The 20,978-nt window shown below is 39.0% G+C and overlaps 1 protein-coding gene across 1 annotated transcript in view; it reads left to right on the top strand.

Moving 5' to 3' along the window:
- Positions 1-15,685, top strand: part of Ect2 (epithelial cell transforming 2) — a 103,101-nt gene extending 87,416 nt beyond the window's left edge. Inside the window, exon 24 of the mRNA XM_023717807.1 lies at positions 15,560-15,685. Coding sequence (XP_023573575.1) covers positions 15,560-15,685 — 126 coding nt within the window. The remainder of the gene's footprint in view (positions 1-15,559) is intronic.
- Positions 15,686-20,978: the final 5,293 nt, after the last annotated feature.

Genomic DNA, 20,978 nt, shown 5'->3' with positions numbered 1-20,978 from the left:
TGGCTGCTAAATAAAAACTTTCTTCTCCATTGAGAATATAATATATATGAGCCTTCCAATTGCTTTAAGATTTTTATTCCATCAGATACTTTTCTTCCAAAAATACAAGGGTGGTTTAAGGTCAAGAAATGTATTAATAGGACTTATGTTACAAGTTAAAGAAGAGTGGTATGTGATTTATCAGTTAGCTTCTAAAGTTTGGTTAGTAAAAACTTAGGTGCTGTTCTTAGTAAAAATGTTTATTAAGGATTTTTGCAAGAGGACCAAGTAACTACATTCAAAGTAGATGTCCTAATTGAAACACCAAGCATTTCTTTGTGAAATATTAAATAATTTTAATTTATAACTAAGATTAAGAACAGTATGGAAACATTCAGATATGAGAAATTGAGAACTCTGAAAGCCGGAGTGATCAGTTTAGATGAATGTTGACAGCAGAAGGAATTTGAAACCGAGAGGTAGGCCAAAGAGTACTGGAACATTGTTCTCTGACTCGTTTGTTCCAGACATTAAGTGATAGTACCTTGGAATCATGGGATGTCATGGAAATGGTGCTTTGGGACTACAGATTATACTTGTGGTTATAAATTATACACTGTGGAGATCTGTAAATGTAAAAACAGTGATGTGTTAGAACTAGCTTAGGATGTATGAGACAGCCTTTAAAAAAAGTAAGACTGGTTAAAGATAATTAAAATAGAATGAAGCATTAGAGTAAACAGATGAAGCAAAATCTGTATTCCAAAAAGTGAAATATGAATTGATCAAAAAGACACTTTAATATATTTATAGGAACAAGCTCATAGTAATAGGTCAGCACGATTTTTTTTAAAGAAGCTTGAGTTGAAAAATCTTACATTGAACTGTTTAGACATAAAAAGCTAAGAACATGTTAAAAAAATTTCCAGGTCTCATAGGCAGAATTGAAAAGAACTAAACCATGTTTTAAGAAATATAAAAGATGGAATGCTTATCCAGTATTTATAAGAGGATATCTGGAGAGAGAAATTTGAGTAATGGAAATAGGAAATAATATTTGAAGACATATGCTACTTACCATTTTCTAAAATAGAATAATATGAAACTTTAAACGAGGTGTACCCATCATCTACTGGGCAGTATCAGTGAATCCTCACTTGAAAATCTTAGTGACAAAGTCTAGGAGAAATAAAGTCTAGCATGTTTATGGATAGATTTAATATTGAACAGATATCATTTTCTTCAAATTAACATGTGTAAGTTTGAACAAGAAATGTTTTGTATGAAACTGCAGAGAAGTTTTTATGAACAAAAATTTTGAAAGCCAGAAATTGAGAGAAAAATGTATAAAAGTTTGTACATTTAAACATGTTTATAAATAATACATGTCAAAACTTCACAAAGACACCAGTGGCCATGGGACTTAACACCAGATTTGTCCTTTGACTTCTGCATGTGCTATTTTTGTCCCCAAACTATGCTGACAAAAATATAAAATGACCTGTGTGTATATAAGGCTTCATTGCCACATCACTGCAGCAAAGCATTTTAATGTTCACTAATAGCAGATGGGTGCATGAGAATCCATGCATACAATGAAGTACTTCACAGTTTTGAAAGCGAATATATATATATATTGCATATTTATGCTATATACATATGTATGTTACAGAGAGATTTACACAATATATTTAGGAAGGATGCAGAACAGTAATTACCATATGTCTTGTGTTTTAGAAAGGAAAACATTTTACATGGTAGTATCAGATTTACTTATTTTTCAGTTTTTGTATTTTGTACAGGGCCTCACTACACAGCTCAGACTGGTAGTGACCCTCCAGTTTTCAGCCTCCCCAGAGCTGGGATTATAGGTGTGTGCCCCAGGGGCAGGGCTGGTGCAGCATTCAAGACGGGATCAAACCCTGGTCCCTACGCTTGCCAAAGCAGGTGCGTAATTCGCTGAGCTACCTCGCCAGCCTAAGTATCAGATTTAAACATTAGCTCATTGTAATAAGACCTGAAGGTATTTTCTGCTCTAGCCCTTTAGCAAACAAACCTGCCTAGATAGATGTTCAAGAAAAACCCCAAGGCATGTAGCATGTTCCAAGTGGTCAAGGAAGGAGGCATATACAGGACAGAAGAAAAGTGACTAGATGTTGCTAGAGCCAGAGAGAAAGTCAAAATGCTTCAAGTGAAAGGTTCTGGAATTGAGGTTCAGTACACTATTTTGGCTTTGAGAGGCCATTTTTGAGGTGATGCTTTATTTTGAGGCCTTGATATCAAAGAAGGTTTATCACTTTTCTCTCCTTTTTAAGAGTTCTTAATTATTGGTGTAGGAGTGTAGGAACAGGTCTGTAGATGAGAAAATAGCTATAGACTCCTCCTTAGGTCTTTAGCTAATCTTGCCTAGAAGGAATTAAAAGCAAACTTCACTAGAGAGATTCACTTGGGAAGCATGTCAAAGAGGTCGGAAAAATAAAACATGTCAAAACTACAAAGACACCAGTGGCCATGGGATTTAACACCAAGAGACCAGAAAAAGCCTACAGGAGGACACAGGAAGTTAGGTGCACCAATGATAAGCTGGCCTCACCTCCAGTAAAATAGAGAAGCAAGGGGGAAGGGCACTGACTTAAGGCAGTATGTACTCACATTTGTGCATTAAAGCAGATGTACGCAGGTATTCACGCTAGAGTCATTATATTAGTCACTCTCATCATGATAGAATTCAATAGATATCCATATACCTCCTTACTCAAATAACCAATAAGGCCCCTCCTTACCAACCAATTGCCTGCTCCAAAGATACAACCTTGGGCCAGCCAGATAGCTCAGTGGACTAAAGCGCCTGCTTAGGCAGAGCACCGGGACCGGGGTTCGATTCCCGGTGTGCTGTGCTGGCCTTTCTCCCCAAGACACGCTGAGATGGCAACTGAGACTGGGCGTGGTGGGGCGTGCCTGTAATCCCAGCGCTCGGGAGGCTGAAAACAATCACTACAAGTCTGATCTACATAGTGAGGCCCTGTACACCCTGTACTAATACATTTAAAAAAAAAAAAATCGGCCTTAAAAAGGTCAAGGATGGTGAACAAACAGAAGCTGCTCATAGACCACCAGAAGCAATGTGGGTAGGCAGAAAGGTCCAGAAGCCAATCCAGTTATGGCAAGTTCCAGGTGGAGGGGAAAGAGTCCCTGAAATTAAAGGGTGCAGTGGCCCTCTGTCTTCCCAGTGCCCCTACCCTAATTCTTCACAGTAGCTACTTCTTCTTCCCTTTTCCTCTTTACAAATAGTGTCTTTGTTAAATTTTGTCCCTTTAATTTATTACTGGGGCTGAGTTACCACTTAGTGACCTGCTCATCCCCAAGATGCAGCAGGAGGTGTACCAGAGGAGGCTGCAGCTTTGATGTAGAGAGCTCCATGAGGCCAGATGTCTGGTTCCACTGATCAAAAATGTGTGTGTGTAAATGTCTGGAATTCCTGCCAAAGCAGAGTCTAGAAAGATGTGATAATGACCTAGTAATTGTGTACCTTTGAATGTGTGCTACACAAAGGGACTTCCTATTTGCTAAGACAAGGACCATTCCTATAAAAGCTTTGCTTAGGTACATAAGGCTCTAACATCAGTAATTCTTTTTTTTCATGAAGTATAGCACAGTTTTCAAGTAAGTGTGTTTTCTGCTTGTTAAATTTGTGGAATTCAAAAATCTTTATTTTGTCTGCTCTTCATTCAGACCAAGCTGGGAGTGTTTGTGGAAGTATAACATCATCAGAATCCTTGTGGATTCATGCCACACCATTCACTCCATTTAAAAAATCTGTGGATAATCTCATTTATGTTCCTGTCTGCTGGTGGCGTAGCTAAGTCACAGTCCATTCTCTTAACAGCAAGTTAGGAAGCCTTTAGCAGAGCCCTCTGTTGGTTGTTGGTGGTTGATTATTGTTATGGGTTAGATCTAAATGTTACTTTTCTCTCATTGCTGAGACAAAATACCCAACACCCAAAGTTAAAGGGGAAAGGCTTATTTAGTCTACAATTTGTAGAGGCTGCAGTCCATAACTAGCTGGTGGGCTAGGCAGACAGGCATCACAGAGGAGAAACAGTTCACTGTGAGCAGGAGGTAACAGAAGCAACAAGGGCTGAGCACTCCTCTTTCTATCCCTTGGGCTACTTAGGTAGGGTGCTGCTCACACCCTTAGTCATAATGCCCTTGAGCCTTGTATCTCACTGTACATCAATCTCAGCATCACACTCTCTTAAGTCCAGCCACCCCTGAAAAATCCTCATCTATGACCATGAGGTTTTGTGGGGGACATCTAGACACAAGCCGTGACAACTCCCAAAGCCTCAGGTATTAGGGAAGTGATTACATTGTGGGGCATTATAGCTGACTTGCTGTTAGGAAATGGGGACTGGTTGGATGAGGCAGTCATTCTGGGCCTGAGCTGGAAGAGGCATCGCCCAGGCTCCTCCCTCTGCTTCGTGACCACCCCAAGGTAAACAGCTTTCATCTGTCAGGCCCTTTTTTCATACCTTCCTGCTTTGCAGCTGGCCAGCTGGAGACCAGAAGCATGAGTCAAAATCTTATCTCCAGGAAGTAGCAGGTGGAGGGATTTTTGTTCCAGCAATGAGTGAAGTGACTATGACAGTCTTATTAGGGCTTTCCAGGAGAAGATGTGGTGTGCTTCTGTCTGCGAGTGAAGGCCTGGGTGTGAGGCATAGCTGTTGAGGTGTGGTAATTTCTGGCTCTGAAGGGTAAAGTCGAGCTTTCTTTAGTCTGCTGATTGAAGCGCTAATACCTTCTGTCCCTTATCAACTTGGTACCCAAATGTATTGTAAACTATCCTTTATCTCCAAAAAAAGAGAGAGAAGCTTTAATTCTAGTAAAATGTATCCTGTATACAACTGAAAAGACAGTAAATCACTACTTCCCCACAATAGTTAAAGTACTTGAGTGGTGTTATGCTCCTGATATGACTCCAATAGGAGGATATAAAGTATTTAGATAATACAGAATGCATTAGCTTTGTCTTACTATAACAAAATACCTGAGATAAAAACAATTTAAAAATTTTGTTTGTTTTTGCTATTCAGGGACTCTGTACCAGGGCCTTGCACATGCTAGGCCTAAGCTACATCTTCTGCCTGAAAAGGACATTGTGGGGGCTTGGTGTGTGGGCAAATCACCCCTGTACATGGAAGGCCACTCCCTTAGGTTGAGAAGGCCAGCTTGGGAGGGTGGGAAGACCAGTTCCTATGGGTTTGGGGAAATCTCTACCACTGGTAAGGAAAACCTCGGAAGGAAGGAACTCTGTTCCTAGCTTCATCAGGGTCTTCCTGTAGGACTCCATCCCAGCTGGTAGGACCCATCCTTTCTTAAGCCGTGCCCTAGCTTTAATGATAGGCACTCTGTGACTTCTGGAACTTCATCTTGCACTGTAATCCATCCACTCACAAGATGAAGTCCTATTTTTGATTTTCAGCATCTTCAGTCTCTGCTACTGGAAGTAGGATTCTTTTCCTTCAGTGCACATCCAGAAACTTCTAGGTCATTTGTGCAATGCTGGAGCGGTGAGTTGGAATCCCTGAGATTATCCTTTTCTTTTTTGACTTTTAGTGACATTAGGAGCAATCAATAAACATCATTACATTCCTTAGTTTTCCACATGTTCAAAGGCTTCTTATAGACAGAATCCTTTGGCTCCTTATAGCTTTTAAAAGATCTTGATGCAGATATTTTCTGTATGATTCCATAGAATATCATCAGTACTGTCTTTACTACTGGTAATTGAATCATTAGTGTCTTTAATAAGATTAGAAAACCAACTCCAGGGATCCTAGACAAATTCAGAAACCTCACCCTTAAATATTTTTTTTGTTTAAGTAGTTAGTACAGGGTCAGTAGAGTCTCACTACATAGATTGGACTCGTAGTGATCCTGTTTTTCAGCCTCCCATGCACTGGGATTACAGGCACATGCCACCACGCCCAGTCTGCATGGCAAGCTCAGCGTGCCCTGAGGCCAGGGCCAGCACAGCACGCTGGGGTTTGAACCCTGGTCCCTGCGACTGCTTAAGCAGGTACTTTAGTCCACTGAGCTATGTGGCTGGCCCTTAAATTTTGTTTTTCTAGAACCACTTTTGTTACTAAAATCTTCAAGTTTCCTCAGAAAAACAGAACCTATGGTATATGTGAACATACATAAATGCCTATGTTGATGTAAAATATATAATCACCCATGTGGTTTCTAGTAGATTTGTTATGAGAATTTGCTCACTTGATCACGAAGGACCCCATGATCTGCTATCTGCAAGGTGGAGAACCAGGAGAACTGGTGGCGCAATTCAGCCCAAATTTGAAGGCCTAGGATCTAGGGAGGTCAGTGCATGCTGTATTTGTCCTAGAGCAACAGTTGCTGTGTCAAAGGGAAGAAGAATGGAAATCCTAGCCCAAGCGTTGCAAATTTGTCCTTCTCTGCTCTCTTGCTCTATTTAGACCTTCAGTGGATTGGATAGTGCTTATTCACATTGGCAAGGGCAAATCTTTATTCAGTATCAAGATTGAAATGTCAGTCTCTTCCAGAAATATCCTTACACATCTACCACAAAATAATGTTTTACTAGCTACCTAAGCAATCCTTTACCTCGTCAAATTGGCACATAAAAGTAAGCACCATTTTGCTATTCCGTAGCCCTTAGAAAATGTTCTCCAGCCGTACCCTTGGATTTATCTCCAGAGCACATTTTTTTTTTTTTTTTTGACAGTGGTTTTCTCTAAATTTAGCATGTATTAAAATCTGGGTAAGTAGAGAATTTTCTAAATCATTAAGTTCTCAATCCTTTTTGCTTAGCAATTCCCCTCTCAATCTGTATCTTTCCAGTTGGTTTACTAAAAGCAGCATAAGAAATCATGCTGCCTCTGTGCTTGGGAATCTCAGCTAAAAATCCAAGTAAATTAGGTGTGATCCCTCTCCACCTCACGTAGTGGTAGGGCACATTTGTACTAAAGCACCTGTAGCTGTATAAAAAGGGGCCCTTTCATCTGGTTTCAGTAGCAGTTTTTAGTCCTTCTTGAGATTTCCCAGCACACATTTAACATTTAAATTTTTTAAAAATTTTACTTTAAGAGAAAAAACAAGACAATAAAAAAATAAAATGATACAGAATTTTAAAAGAAGATGTAAGGAAATTAACAATGGTTGTTCTCTATTGTTATCTTCAAAGTAATTGTTCAGATTGCCAGATATAAGTATGCAAGGTTGATCAACCAATTAGTAGCCAGGTGCGGTGGCGCACACCTGTAACCCTACCACTTGGGAGGCTGAAGTAGAAGGATTTCACAAGTTGGAGGCCAGCCTGGACTGCAAAGTGAGCTCAAGGCCAGCCTGACCTCATAGAGACAGTCTCTAAAAGATAAAAAAATTAAGCATTAAGTGTTCCTTTCAATAAAACAATAGAAATTAATAGTATGATTATATTAGGTATCGTGTGTGTGTGTGTGTGTGTGTGTGTGTGTTTTTCTTTTTTTTTTTTGAGTTTAGACTTTCCCATAATATAGTCCCTCTCCGTCAATTCTTCTGAGTTATCATTAGTAGAATCGTTAACATCCAAAATCATTTATGTATGTATGTATGTATGCATTTATTTATTTATTTATTTATTTGGTATAGGGTCCTGCTACACAGGTTAGCCTTGTAGTGATCCTCCTCTCTCATCCTCCACAGTGCTGGGATTACAGGCATGCAGCATCACACCTGGTTTTGTTTGCAGGCACAGCATACCTGGGGTTCTGGGGCGAGAACAGCATGCAGTACTGGGGATTGCACCTGGGTCCTTGCCCTTGCCAGGCAGGCATTTAGACCAACATCCATATTTTTAATACCAATTTCTTTGTGATAATCTTGGCTTTTTTCTTTTCTTTTCTTTTCTTTTCTTTTTCTTTTTCTTTTTTGGCAGAACCAGGGATTGAACTCAGACCCTTGTGCTTGCCAGGGAAGCACTTATTCCACTGAGCCATCTCCCCGGCCCTTGACTTTTTTCTTTTCAATGTATTTTTTTCTTATTTGCAAATTAACAAAAATTATATGAATTTAATTTATGTTGTATAGTATGTTTTCAAATATGAATAAATTGCAAAATGGATTAATCAAGCAATTAAAACACACATTATCTCATAGTCCATTTCTATCATTTTCTTTACAATTATAGCATCTTCTCACAGACAATTCCATAGCCATTTCTCCATTTGAAAGTATTTGTTATAACACTGTGTATCTGATACCAAAATCTATCTTAGTATCCTATTGTGCGGTAACAAATTACCACAAATGAAGTGACTAAAACACAAAATTATTCCCTTTGTTTGGAAATGAGAAGTCCAATGCAGTCTGATCCAGTGCCAGTAGGGCTTGTTCCTTTCAGATGTTCTAGGGAGGAAAATGTTCCTTGCCTCCTCCAGCATTTCAAGTGTACCAATATTCTTTTGCCTGTGAATGCATCATTTAATCTCTCCTTGTGCCTCTGCATGACCTTTTCCTCTAGAAAAATCTATTGCCTCCTCCTCTCAAGTAAACTCATGATTACATCCTACACATTATGATCTAGGATAATCTCCTAGCTCAAGATATAGGACTTAGCCACATCTCCAAACTTCCCTTTACCATCTAACGTATGCATAGAGTTCTGGGATTTGGATGTCAACAATGGTGGGTGGTGGGCAGAGTGTCACAAGTGCCCAGGCCCTTTGTTAGGTTGACTGATGACAGAGGCATATGTCATCATCAGCAGTCCATTGAATGATTGTTCATGAGATAGCAAAATTTTAAATGTGGCAAATAATTTTCAAATCCTTGCCTGTATTAATTTTGCTATTTTTCTCACTGGTTGAAGCCTATTGCATAGACAAACTTACCATCAGTATGTATAGTACTTCCCAGAGCTCTGGATGCAGGAAGATATGAGAAAACTCAGACTCATTACTGCAGTGAACACTACGACTCTTGTAGACATAGTTCCAGAAAAACATAATTTAATGACATATGGAGTAGGAAGCTTAAACATTCCTATCAACACTGAAGGAATCTATATTTAAAATAATCTAGACAAAAATCACCAACCCAAATGGCTTCACTGGCTCTTAGTTACTTTTCTTGTTGCTAAGACAAAATACCATGCAAAGTTAAAAGAGGAAAAGTTTACCGTAGCTCACAGTTCGTAGAGGTTTCAGTCCGTAGGTGGCTGGCTCCTAGGCGGGGAGGCATGGCCGAGGGGCATTGCAGAGGAGAAACAGTTCATGGCAGGCAGAAGGCAGCAGAGCAGCTAGGTAGTGAAGAAGTAGCCAGCAGCAGCAGCAGCAGCAGCAGCAGCAGCAGCAGCAGCCCTCTTTCTGTGTCACATCCATAGGGTGTGTTGCACTCACACCAAGGTTGGGACTTCCTGTTATCTACACCCAGAATTATGCCAAACCAGTCATGGATTGATTTATTAATCACACATCCAACATCACACACTCTAAATCCAACAGTCTCTGGAAAGCCCCACTTGTGACTACATGAGGCATTGTGGGGGTTGTGGGGCTATCTAGAAACAGCCCATAACACTGACTATATCTGTTTATCTAATTATTTTTCTTTATTTCAGTTGTCAAATTTATTTTTTATTAATTTTATCCAGAAACATATAGCAATGATACAGTTTCAAAACTGATTAATAGGACAGTTTCAATAATTAATACACTGTACTTTGTTATCTTCTTAGTGGCTATCCATAGTACAAGATGCAGACATGATATCCTGTCCAAACACTATTAGTACAAATCTTTCTTCTCACTGAATTAAGTGATAGTAGCTGTATATCTATCCTAACTATTCTGTATTTACAGATACAAAATGGTCCTTCCTTTGTATCCCCTTTTTTTGTTTAGTCCTGTCAGAGATGGGTATTCCATTGCCATCTAAATACTGTAGGTGCTTGAATTCAAGAAAACAATCCAACACAGTCCAGCAATCCACCATAGTAGTGTGTTATCCATCTGTTTAGTACTTAATGAGAAATTCATGCCACTTTTATGTAAATTCTTATAAGTATGAAGTATGATACTTGAAGTATGATAAAAATATTTAATGGAAAGATAATTTGTTAGATTAAACTGTATCACAAAATTGACATACCTACTTTAGGAAGATAAAAACATAATTCTTCTAATACTGAATTTATTGAGACATCATAATATTAATACAAGTTTGTTTTGCTGTCTGCAATTACAAGGGATGCTCAAAGTGGTGGCTGTTAGCTTCCAGACATCTATTAGTAAGGTGAACTGCTGCTTGGGTAACCTTGGTTGCTGAGATTGATGGACATGCATTTGCAGTTTCTTCTCTAAGGGCCCGCTGCACTGGTTTTTCTGTGATGCACAACATCCTCTAGAGTCTCCCATACAAGGGTAACACCATCTGTTGAAAAAACATCATGCTGTTTTTCTTTTCCTGAAGTGTGTATACACGTTTTTGGAAGACACTGTAACCAGACACAAACAAGCAGTAAATATTAAAAAACAAACAAACAAAAAAACCCCAGAAAAATCATTGTGTACTTAAGAACAAATCTCACAAAATATGTACAAATCTTTACAGGGAGGAATTTAGATCATTAGAGTAATTAAGGAAACTTTAGTCATTGATTAGATGCCTCACTATTGAAACATAGCAGTTTTGCCCAAGTTGAGCAAGTGGAAATAAAGTAAATCAAAACACCAACAGGATGTGTGTATGCAAGATGAGAAATTGCTTCTAAAACTTATATAGAGCGAAATTAAGTGATGGTAATGGGGTCATGAGAATGAATATGATCCAAGTTATGCGCATGTAAAAAAACTTCACAGTGAACTTTAGTATTTTACAATGTCAATATGCATTTATATATATTGGAAAAACGACACTTCCATAGAAACACAATGCGTCTGGGAAAAAAATACATTGAATAAAGAGACAGAGGGGGAGGAGGAGAAGGGGGAGGAGGAAATAGAAGAGAAAGAGGAAGGAGGAAAAGAGGAAGGAAAGGAAGAAGAAAAAGGGAGGAAGAAGAAACATGGACAGAGGACTTGCTCTATCAGAAACCCGCTCTAGGGCTGGTGAGATGGCTCAGTGGTCTAAAGCACCTACTTGGAACAATCTTAGCAATGCACAGGGACCGCGGTTCAATCCCCAGCACCACATGCCAGCCAGCCCCGCCCCCTGGTGGGCTGAGCTGGCCACACACACACACATATAAATAAATAAACATTAAAAAAAAAAAAGAAACCCGCTCTATTACAAGGCTGTGGTAATCACAGCACTGCAGTGTTGGAGGTCTTTGCGTGCTGCACAGAAGGCAAAGAACATGGTAGAAAACCACTAGCTGATGAAAGTAGCAATATAAAGCAGTGAAGGAAACAGCTTAGTCAATAGATGGTGCTGAAAACAAAGGCATATTTATGAAAAAAGAAAAATTGATTTTTTTCTATGTGCAGACAAATGAAATCTAGGGGAGTTACAGACCTAAATGTGAAAAAGGTAATATATATATATATATATATATATATATATAACCATAAGAGAGCATCTTAACTTCTCTGGAATTGGAAAAATGTTGTATAAACATGTTAACAAAAATTCATTACTGAGGTAACAATTGATATCTATGTTAAAATTAAGAAATTCAAGTCATGAAAAGTCACAGTATAGAAAGGTTTGCAACATGTATAACTGACAAAGGACTCACATCAAAAATATATAAATAATTTTAAAAATAAAAAATAAAATGTCTTTACAGAAAAGTCACTTCACAAGTGAGGATATCCAAATGGCCAATAATCTTGTTTTAAAATGCTCCACCTCATGCATAATACTCGAAAGACATTATATCACACATGGACCATAAGTGCTCAGCACATGTAGGAAGTCCCTTTCTCTAGGAGAAGAGAATTCTCCTATTGTACAAGTGGAAATTGTATAATTATTTTTAAAAACATGTGATCATTAAAAAAGTTTTAAAGTATGCATACTGTAAAGCCCAACCATATTAATTATAGATATTTATTCCAGAGAGAGTTAAACACATGAATTCCAGGATTAAAAATGGGATAGCTACAATATACATAATAATGTGAAGCTGGAAATTCAGAAATTTATTATTGACATTAGGATAGATTAATATACTCTGTTATAATTAAGCACTGACGGAACTCCATAAACTTACAGTGATTGGATAAATCTTGAAAATGTCGAATAAAAGAAGACAGAAACAAATTTATAAATACTATATGATTCTGCTTTATACAGTTTAAATTTTGGTCAAATTATATTTTATTGTATAAGGTTGCAGAGTTTTGTGGTAAAAGTTGAACATATACTAAGAAAGTAGTAGTCATAAGAGTAAAGAATGCAACCCCCATGAGGCAAAGGGGGAACAATGAGATTCTAGTAGCACTCTATTTCATTAAAAAAAAAAAAATTAAAGAGAAAAGCACTCAAAAAGTAACAAGAACAAAACCAAAAAGACAAAAAATAAAACAACAGGAAACAATAGAAATGGTACAAAATTTCAAGACAATAGGAAATTAACAATGGTTGTTATGTTACATATTGTTCTCAAGTTTGTTGTTCAGAAGACCAGATACAGGTGTGCAATTTTGGTCAAACAATTATCTTCATGTGGCCTAATGCAAAGTTTTTTTATAAGTAGCTCCATCCCCCTTGGCCCCTCACTCCTTGTTTGCCATAGGATTTCACTAAGATGCTATATGGCCCGGGCTGGCATAGCACTTGTGATCCTCTCACCTCAGTCTCTTGGAGTGATAGGGTTCCAGATGTGGACTACCAAGCCCAGTTGAAATGTCTCTATGACAGAGGAATTTCCTTTGGGCTTAAAGTAAATGAGGTATGTTCAGCTTCACTCCCTAAAAACAAAAGAAATCAAGCAATACCATCACATACATTACACTGTACACCTTCAAGCTTACAGCAACTTCTTTCTCTTAATGTGTAGCCTAAGCTGGCTTCAAACCCGAGGACGTTCTTCTGTTTCAGCCTCCCAAGAGCTGTGATTACAAACATGCACCACTATGCCCACTTTTCTTCCTTCCTCCCTCCCTCCCTCCCTCCCCCCCTTCCCCCTTCTCTCCCCCCTTCCTTCCTTTCATTTTCCTTCCCTCCCTCCATCCTGCCCCGCTTGTTTCTTTTCTGTTGGGTCCAGGACTTACATAATGGACCACATCCCCTGCCATTCTCTATTTAATAAATTTCTGAATTTCCGGCTCCAAGTTATTATGTATAATGTAGCCCTTCTCTAATTTTAACTTTTGATACAGGATCCAGCAAATGAGCTAAATCATATTGAACTCTGGTCATCTTTCTGCCTCAGCCTCCCAAAGTACTGGGATTGCAGGATGAACATGATGCCTAGGGCATTTTTAAAAATTTTATCAGAAAAGAATTTTTTTAGAGCATGATCTATCTTTCTAGTGATAAAATTGGACATTGAAACAGTTTTGCATTGTTTTCACTTCAAATGTCTCACTGATATAATTTTTATTTATTTATTTTCTGTATTTAGGGAAAGGTCTACAGGGTGTTCAGGGTCTCACATTAAAAAAATAATTGGTAAGACATTAGAAATGGTACACATTTAGAAGACCAAGATGAGAGATATTCAACTATGGTTTTTGTATTACACATTGCTGTCCTTGATGTAGTTGCTCAGATTGCAGCATACAGTTAGTCAAAGTGAAAATTCCAAGCATTAACTACTATTTTCAAAAATTAGCTTATATTTTATTATTTCCAGTATAGTAGCTGGTAACATTTAGCCACAAAGTCTGTGTCCATAGTGACATCTACAGTCTGCGAACAGAATTGCCTGCCTGTTTTTATTTTATCTATTTATTTATTTCGACAGAGTCTCACTTTGCAGTTTAGGCTGACTTTGAACTCACTCTGTAGTATACAGTGACCTTGAACTCATTGCGATTCTCCTGCCTCAGCTTCCAAGTGCTGGAATTAGAAGGATATGCTACCATGCCTGGCTCCTCCATTTGTTGGAAATATTAATTCTTTTTTTTTTCCCCCTTTGGTGGAACCAGGGATCAAACTCAGGCCCTTGCGCTTGCCAGGGAAGCAGTTATTCCACTGAGCCATCTCCCCGGCCCCAGGAAATATTAATTCTTTTGATTGTTCCATTTTGGGGTTACTGAGGCCAGGTATTGCTATTCAGGCTAGGCTGGCCTTGAACTTTCCATCCTCCTGCTTCAGCATCCTATGTGGTATCACTGCAGCTGTGTGCCACCATCTTCACGTACATACTAATTCTTCAAGGAGATCTTACCAAACGCTCCCTGAAAAGTTCCTTCCCCAGCCCCCATTGCTTTAAGTCTAATGGACTTAACATCCCCTAACCATTAGCACATTTGCTCTGTGCAGGACTTTTCTCTTGGCCTTTCAAAACTTAGGTTCACCTATCATCTGTCTGTCTGTCTGTCTGTCTGTGCATCTGTCTGCCCGCCTGCCCTCCCGTCTGTCTGTCTATCATCTGTCTATCTATCTATCTATCTATCTATCTATCTATCTATCTATCTATGTATCTATGTATCTATCTATCTATCTATCTATCTATCTATCTATCTATCTATCATTTATCTATCATAATGTGTCTGTTCACCCATCTATGTTCAGCCCGTGAATTGTTGCCCCTCTGTCATGAGCCATGCTGCCTTGGAGCCAGGTGATTATGGACTCACACCTCTGCAAGCTGTAAGCTAAATAAGCTTTTTCTCCTTTATAAAACAACACGAAACAAAAGAAGAGAGAACAAACCTAGGTTCCCTGGGAATGGTAATCCCAGCACCTGAGGCTGAAGCAGAAGGATTGGGATGAGTTCCAGGCCAGCCTGAAGTATGTAGACATTCCCCCCAACCCCTCCAAAAAGACCCCAAAAATCTACATTCCAAAGCAGGATTTACCAGGGTATGCCTATAATCCAACCACAAAGAAAAGATTGCTTGTCAATGTGGCCCCACCATGAACTAGCTCATGATCCTAGATCTGGGTGCAGCCCCACTACGCCTCTCTACCACTGGAGGAGAAAAACCCCAGAATGTTGTTTTTCAGGGCAAATCTAGCACAGAGAGACTTTCTGAAGGGAAGGAAAGTGGCCAGTGCCCTGGGTTGCTGTGCCCAACACGCCCCACTCTGCTGTTTCATGATTCCATCCAAACCCAGTGCTTTTCAAAGGCACATGCTGAAGAACTCAGGTGCTGAGTTCTTCCTGAGTCCCTGAACCAATGAATGGTGCAGATGAGCTTGAATTGTCCTGCCCTAGTATTGGGGCTGGAGCCAGCACAGTCTAAGAAGGCCCAGAGAGCAGCAGACCAGCTGCTTCTCTTGGTCTGCTTGGGAACCTGCAGCTATGGAGCTCCTTGCATCAGCCTTGGAAAAGCACAGCCTAGGCTGGGCATGTCCAGAACCCTATGAGTTACCAGGTCTGAGCCCAGAATAGGCTTGGGCATGAGCACTGGATCATTTTGAAGCCCTGTGCCACTTTTCCTGCTAGAGCTGTGGCAAGGTCAACTCTCACGGAGGCCAGCCACTGTACTGGGTTGACACTGAAGATGGAGCCATGGCTGGAGCAGCCAGGGAAAAGAATGCTGCCAAGACTCACATGTCCAGGACCCAGTGACTCACACCACAGAGGAATTCCTGTCACCTGAGGTGATGCAGATGTTGGTCTCAATGGCCAAAGCCACTCTGAGGCATCCAGGAGAGGCCGTTGCCAGTGGAGGTGGACAAATCCAGGCCCAGAGCCTATGCTGCTGCCCGGGATGCCCTAGGAAGCTGCAGTCTTTGGCTGATGGTAGGCAGGAACCCCAAGGGGAAAGGAACCCTAAAGATTGGGGTGTGACTATTCAATGCCCTTTAGCATGTGGCCTCTGAGGAGCCCAGCTACTCAGACTTTAACTCTGTCCCTAGTGTCCTTGGTGTCTCTGCTCTGAGGATCCTACCTTCTTGTTTTCCCCCTCTCCTGGACAAGAATGGAAAGGCTTTATGCAGATCCAAATCTCCCATCATGTACTCAGGTCCACTTCTGCTCTAGACCTTGTTGGGCTGTGTGCATTGGTTATACTACTTGTCTTATGGAAACTATGTCATGAATAAAGTCTTGGCCCTGTTTACTTCTGTTGAATTGGAGTGAGTGAAATTGGTAATGGAAGCTTGTGTGTGTGTGTGGCGGGGGGGAGTCTGGAGCAGGAAAGGAAGGAAGCCAGGTCGGAGATGAAAAGCTGAATCCCAAGATGTGTTAGAGGAGCTGTGCACAGCTCCAGAGAGAAACCACCAACTGGGTGGACCTCTCCCTAGGGTCTCTCAGAAGTCAGTTTGTGCTTCATTGGGGGGTGAGGGGCAGGGAAAGAACATCAATACCTTGCCTTCAAAATGTCTGCAGACATTGTTAACTAGAAAAGAATGCAATGAAAAGGGTCAGAGAAACATAGGTAGCCTGGGGCTGGGTGAGGTGGTGCATGCCAGGCATCCCAGCCCTTAGGGAGTTGAGTCAGGTGCATTGGTGCAAGTTCCAGGCAAGCCTTGGCTACAGAGGGAGGTCAAGTTCAATCTGAAAAGCATAGGGAGTACTTGTCTTGAAAAACCCAATAGGGACTCTGGGATTATCTTTCCAGAAAAATCCAGGTACCCAGCCCTCTCTCCAGCAGGGATGACATGCACATGGGCAGAACCCTGTCTCTTCAAGCTATATGAAGGAAAATTCCTTGAACCTGGCAACAGGGCAGATAAACAGGGTACATCCACCCTAACAAGGGGAATGACTTTGCATACAAACTCAAAATGTATGATGTTTTATTATATAACTATGGTCTTTGCTCCTAAGGTCTACAATACAAAACAATTAGTTACCAAAGTTTGTTAACTTCTAAATTTTGCTTAATGTTATTAGTATTTCTAATTGTGTATAGGATGTCATATCTGTCTTAGCCCCTTGCTCTTCCTTGGGTAATAATTTTTGGAAATTAATAACATCACCAAACTACTATACTGAATGAAAGTCTGCTGTGCCAAAGGGAAACCAACATACCACTGTCAATTAATTGAGAATACAGGATCTCAGGACAGATACAAACCAAGAATCTCTGACACACAGAAGATATCCATGAAGAACAAACTTTTCCTATAGTGGCTCTGATAGTAGTGACAGCAACATACTATCAAAATTTCACAAGAATTATCACATAAGTCAGAATAACGAGTTCTTCTGAAAGAGAAAAGGGTAAGACAAAGGATAAGACAATAATAAGACAAATGCAATCTCAGGCCCCCAGATCACCCAGAACAAATCCAGGAGACATCATTATAGAAGAAATTGGAAGTCAAAACACCCAAAAGCTCTGAAATGATTACAACTGGACTAAAGAAACAACTCCACATAGGTACACAGGAAATAAGATCAGAAATAATCCCTCAGGAAAAAAGTGATAACTATAATGAAAGAATTGCTGAGAATATCTTAAAAAGACACTGATAAAAAAATAGAGGAGCATAGAGCTTAGAATAATGATGGAAACTGTGAATGAACAATATAAGAAAGAAGTAGAATGCATGAAACAGATTCAAAGAGATATCCAGGAAATAAAAAAATTCCACTAAAAGCTGACAAAACTGTTTAAAGGAAACTGAAGATAGACTTTCAGACCTTGAAGGCATCATAGCAGCTAGTGGCCCAGAAAGGAAAGATCTCTTAAAAGCAACAAGGAATAAGGAAGTAATAATTCAACAGATACAAGATGACTCAAAGGTGAACAACATAACAATAGGTGTCAATGAAAAAAAAGAATCAATGAAAATGACATAAAAAGAATATTTGCAAAAGTAATAGCAGAAAACTTCCTAAACATAAGGAAAGAATATGAAATACAGATGATTGAGTCATATAGAACTCCAAATGGCATCAATCAAAATAAATCTATACCTAGACATATAATAATCAGGATTCCAGAAATTCAACATAAGTACAACATACTAAATGCTGTTAGAGAAAAGAAACAGACTACATTTAAAGAAAAGCCCAACAGAATCACAGCAGATTTCTCAACACAAATCATCAAGTCAAGAAAAGCTTGGAGTGAAATATTTCAGGTCCTACAACAAAACAACTTCCAACCCTGATTGATATACTCTCTAAAACTCTCTTTCAAAATTAATGAAGTAAAATACTTCCATGAAAAAGAACAACTAACAAATAATGACCACCAAACCAACCCTACAACAGCACTTTATTTCTCAAGCTCAGTGGTAAGTTATATGGTTCATTATAACTTATTTTATTTTGTGAATTATTTGAGAAAGCCCTTAACATTAACAAAGATCTGCCAAGCTTACTTGAGACTGGGAGACATATATGATAGAAATAGAGACAGAAAGAGAAAGATCAAATAAAGAATTTTAGATATAATATCACACAACTGATAAATGCCATATATTATGAACAGATCTCTGCTGGAAAATTTGAAAGCTTGTTTTTAAGAAAATACACAAAAGCAAACTACTTTAATTAGCAGAAAGCCCAATTAGTTGTATAATTTTTAAAAAATAGATTATTAAGTCATTTTTTCTTGGTAAGTAATTTATCTTACCAAGAAAACTACCTACATGGCTTTAGGGCAACTATAAATCAAATTCAAGAAGAAAATTTCAGGAGTCAAGTTTAATCTTTCTCTCCCTGTAGTAGGACCCTTTTGTGGTGGTTCCCAAAACTATTGCCATGTGCTTCTCTGTGGTAAAGTCTGCCTGATCATCTTAAAAAAGAGATAAGAAATAGATTTCTGTTCTTAAACACAGTAATAGAAAAAATGAAGGGATGTTTTTCTTTTTTAAGTGAGTTTAATATTCCCTTTTGTAGGAAACCAAATGAAGACTGAGAAAGAAAGGAAAATTACAGATTAATATGTCACGATTACAAATGGGAAAAATTCTAAGCTAAATGCTAGTGAACTGAATCTAGCATTGAGCAACCATTCTGCATCATTGTTAAAGTGGGTTCCTTCCAGAATGCAAGGTTGGCTTAACAATACAAATACAAATCAATGTAATTAATCTCCATAATAGGCACAGGAGAAAAATAGTAGGATCATCTTAACAGATAACAAATACATTTGGAAGGGCCAGTCAGATAGCTCAGTGGACTAAAGTGCCTGCTTTGAGAGAGTGTAGCAGCCGGGGTTCAATCCCCAGTATGCCATGCCAGCCTGGCCCCTGGAGTGTGCTGAGATGGCTATTGAGACTGGGTGTGGTGGTGTGTACCTGTAATTCCAGTGCTTGGGAGGCTGAAAACAAGAGAATCACTACAGGTCTGATCTATGATCTATGTAGTGAGACCCTGTACATCCTGCAGACCCTGTCTTAAATTCTTTAATAAATACATACATACATTTGGAGAGGGTAGGGGAAGGGGAATAAAAAGTCATAAGAAATTCTATGTCCATGTTCCTACTCTTTTAAAAAAATTTTTATTATTTTATATTAATTTTATTGAGAAAGAAATAACAATGAGACAGTTTCAAAACAAGTTAGTAGGACAGTTACAATAATTAATACATTGCATATTGTTGTCTTCATAGTAATTATTCATTGTACAAGATGCAGACATGATATCTTGTCTAAACACTATTAGTTCAAAAAAACTCTCTTAAATCTAATGTTATTATAGTTTTTAGATTCAAGTTTGCAATCAGTATTCACTCAAAGTATTGTGGTTTTAACCTTGAATTTTAGACACACTTTGCATATTTTTTTGATGTGGAAATGAGTTCAATAAGAATTAAATTATGTGCAATTCTCCTATTAATGTAAATATCAATAGATCATAAATCTGCCAATGGATACTATGGTTTTACCAGGCAAGCACTTATTCCACTAAGCCATCTTCCTGGCCCCTTTACTATGGTTTTAGAAAATGTGTCTTGTTATCAAGTTGGCCAGAGGTGTATTGTGGTGGATTATGTAATGGTTAATCTGTAACACTCAGCTAAAATAAATCAACATGGTTCTGAGTGTGGAATGCCCATTTGAAGGTTGTTGGCAATAGCATAAAAGAACTGGAGGAGAAAACGGTGTGTTGCTGATTCTTCTAGAGACACTTGTTCTGCTGCTTTTCCTGATATGAATTCAGATGTTCTCACAGTCAGAGGAGTTTAGGTCCTTGCTATCACTGAGGATGGCTGCAGTTCTCTTCAGTGGAGTTCTGGTCCTTACCTTGAGTGTCACTTCCTGCATCCAGTGAAGATCCCTCAGCCTGCTGGCACAGAGTTTTCATAACACTGGTGCAGAGATTCTATCTTTCATGACTCACTTTGGGCCTTCTTGGTGCAGTTTGTTGCATGTACCTACTCTTTACAGTGAACGTAATCATTATGCACTACAAACATGTGATAATAAAAAATAATAATACATTTAGAAAATCAAATTATGCTTCACAATTAAAATGATGAGGGAAATGCTTTTAGAAATACAGGAATAACTTTTTGAAAAAGCAATGAAAGTCTTTCACAGTGGAAAAACTATAGCAAACATCATACTTCAAGACGTAGTTTTGAGGGGGTTTGCAGGTTAGCTCAGTTGTTGAAGTGCCTTCTGGGGCAAACCCAGTCAGGTGCAGGGGACCCAGCTTCCCATGCCTTACCAGACCCACCCTTAAGGCAGCCTGAGCAAGTAAAAAAAAAAAATCCTTCGCAACTTAAGAAAAAATGATATAGTTTTGAAAGCCTTCCTTTCAAGATAAGAAGAATACAAATATGTCTTTTCAGACATTGCACTGGAGGTCCAACACATGGCTGTGACATAAAAAAAAAAAGGTATAAGAATTTATTTCATTTAGGTTTCTTTTCTTTTATTTTGTGGCCAGTTCAATCCACCCTGGGGGCAGGGCTGGTGCAGCATGTGGTGCTAGGGATTGAAGAGTGGTCCCT

This window comes from Octodon degus, unplaced genomic scaffold (assembly GCF_000260255.1).
Source record: "Octodon degus isolate 3935 unplaced genomic scaffold, OctDeg1.0 scaffold00055, whole genome shotgun sequence".
NCBI lineage: Eukaryota > Metazoa > Chordata > Mammalia > Rodentia > Octodontidae > Octodon > Octodon degus.
This window is presented reverse-complemented; position numbering and strand designations above follow the sequence as displayed.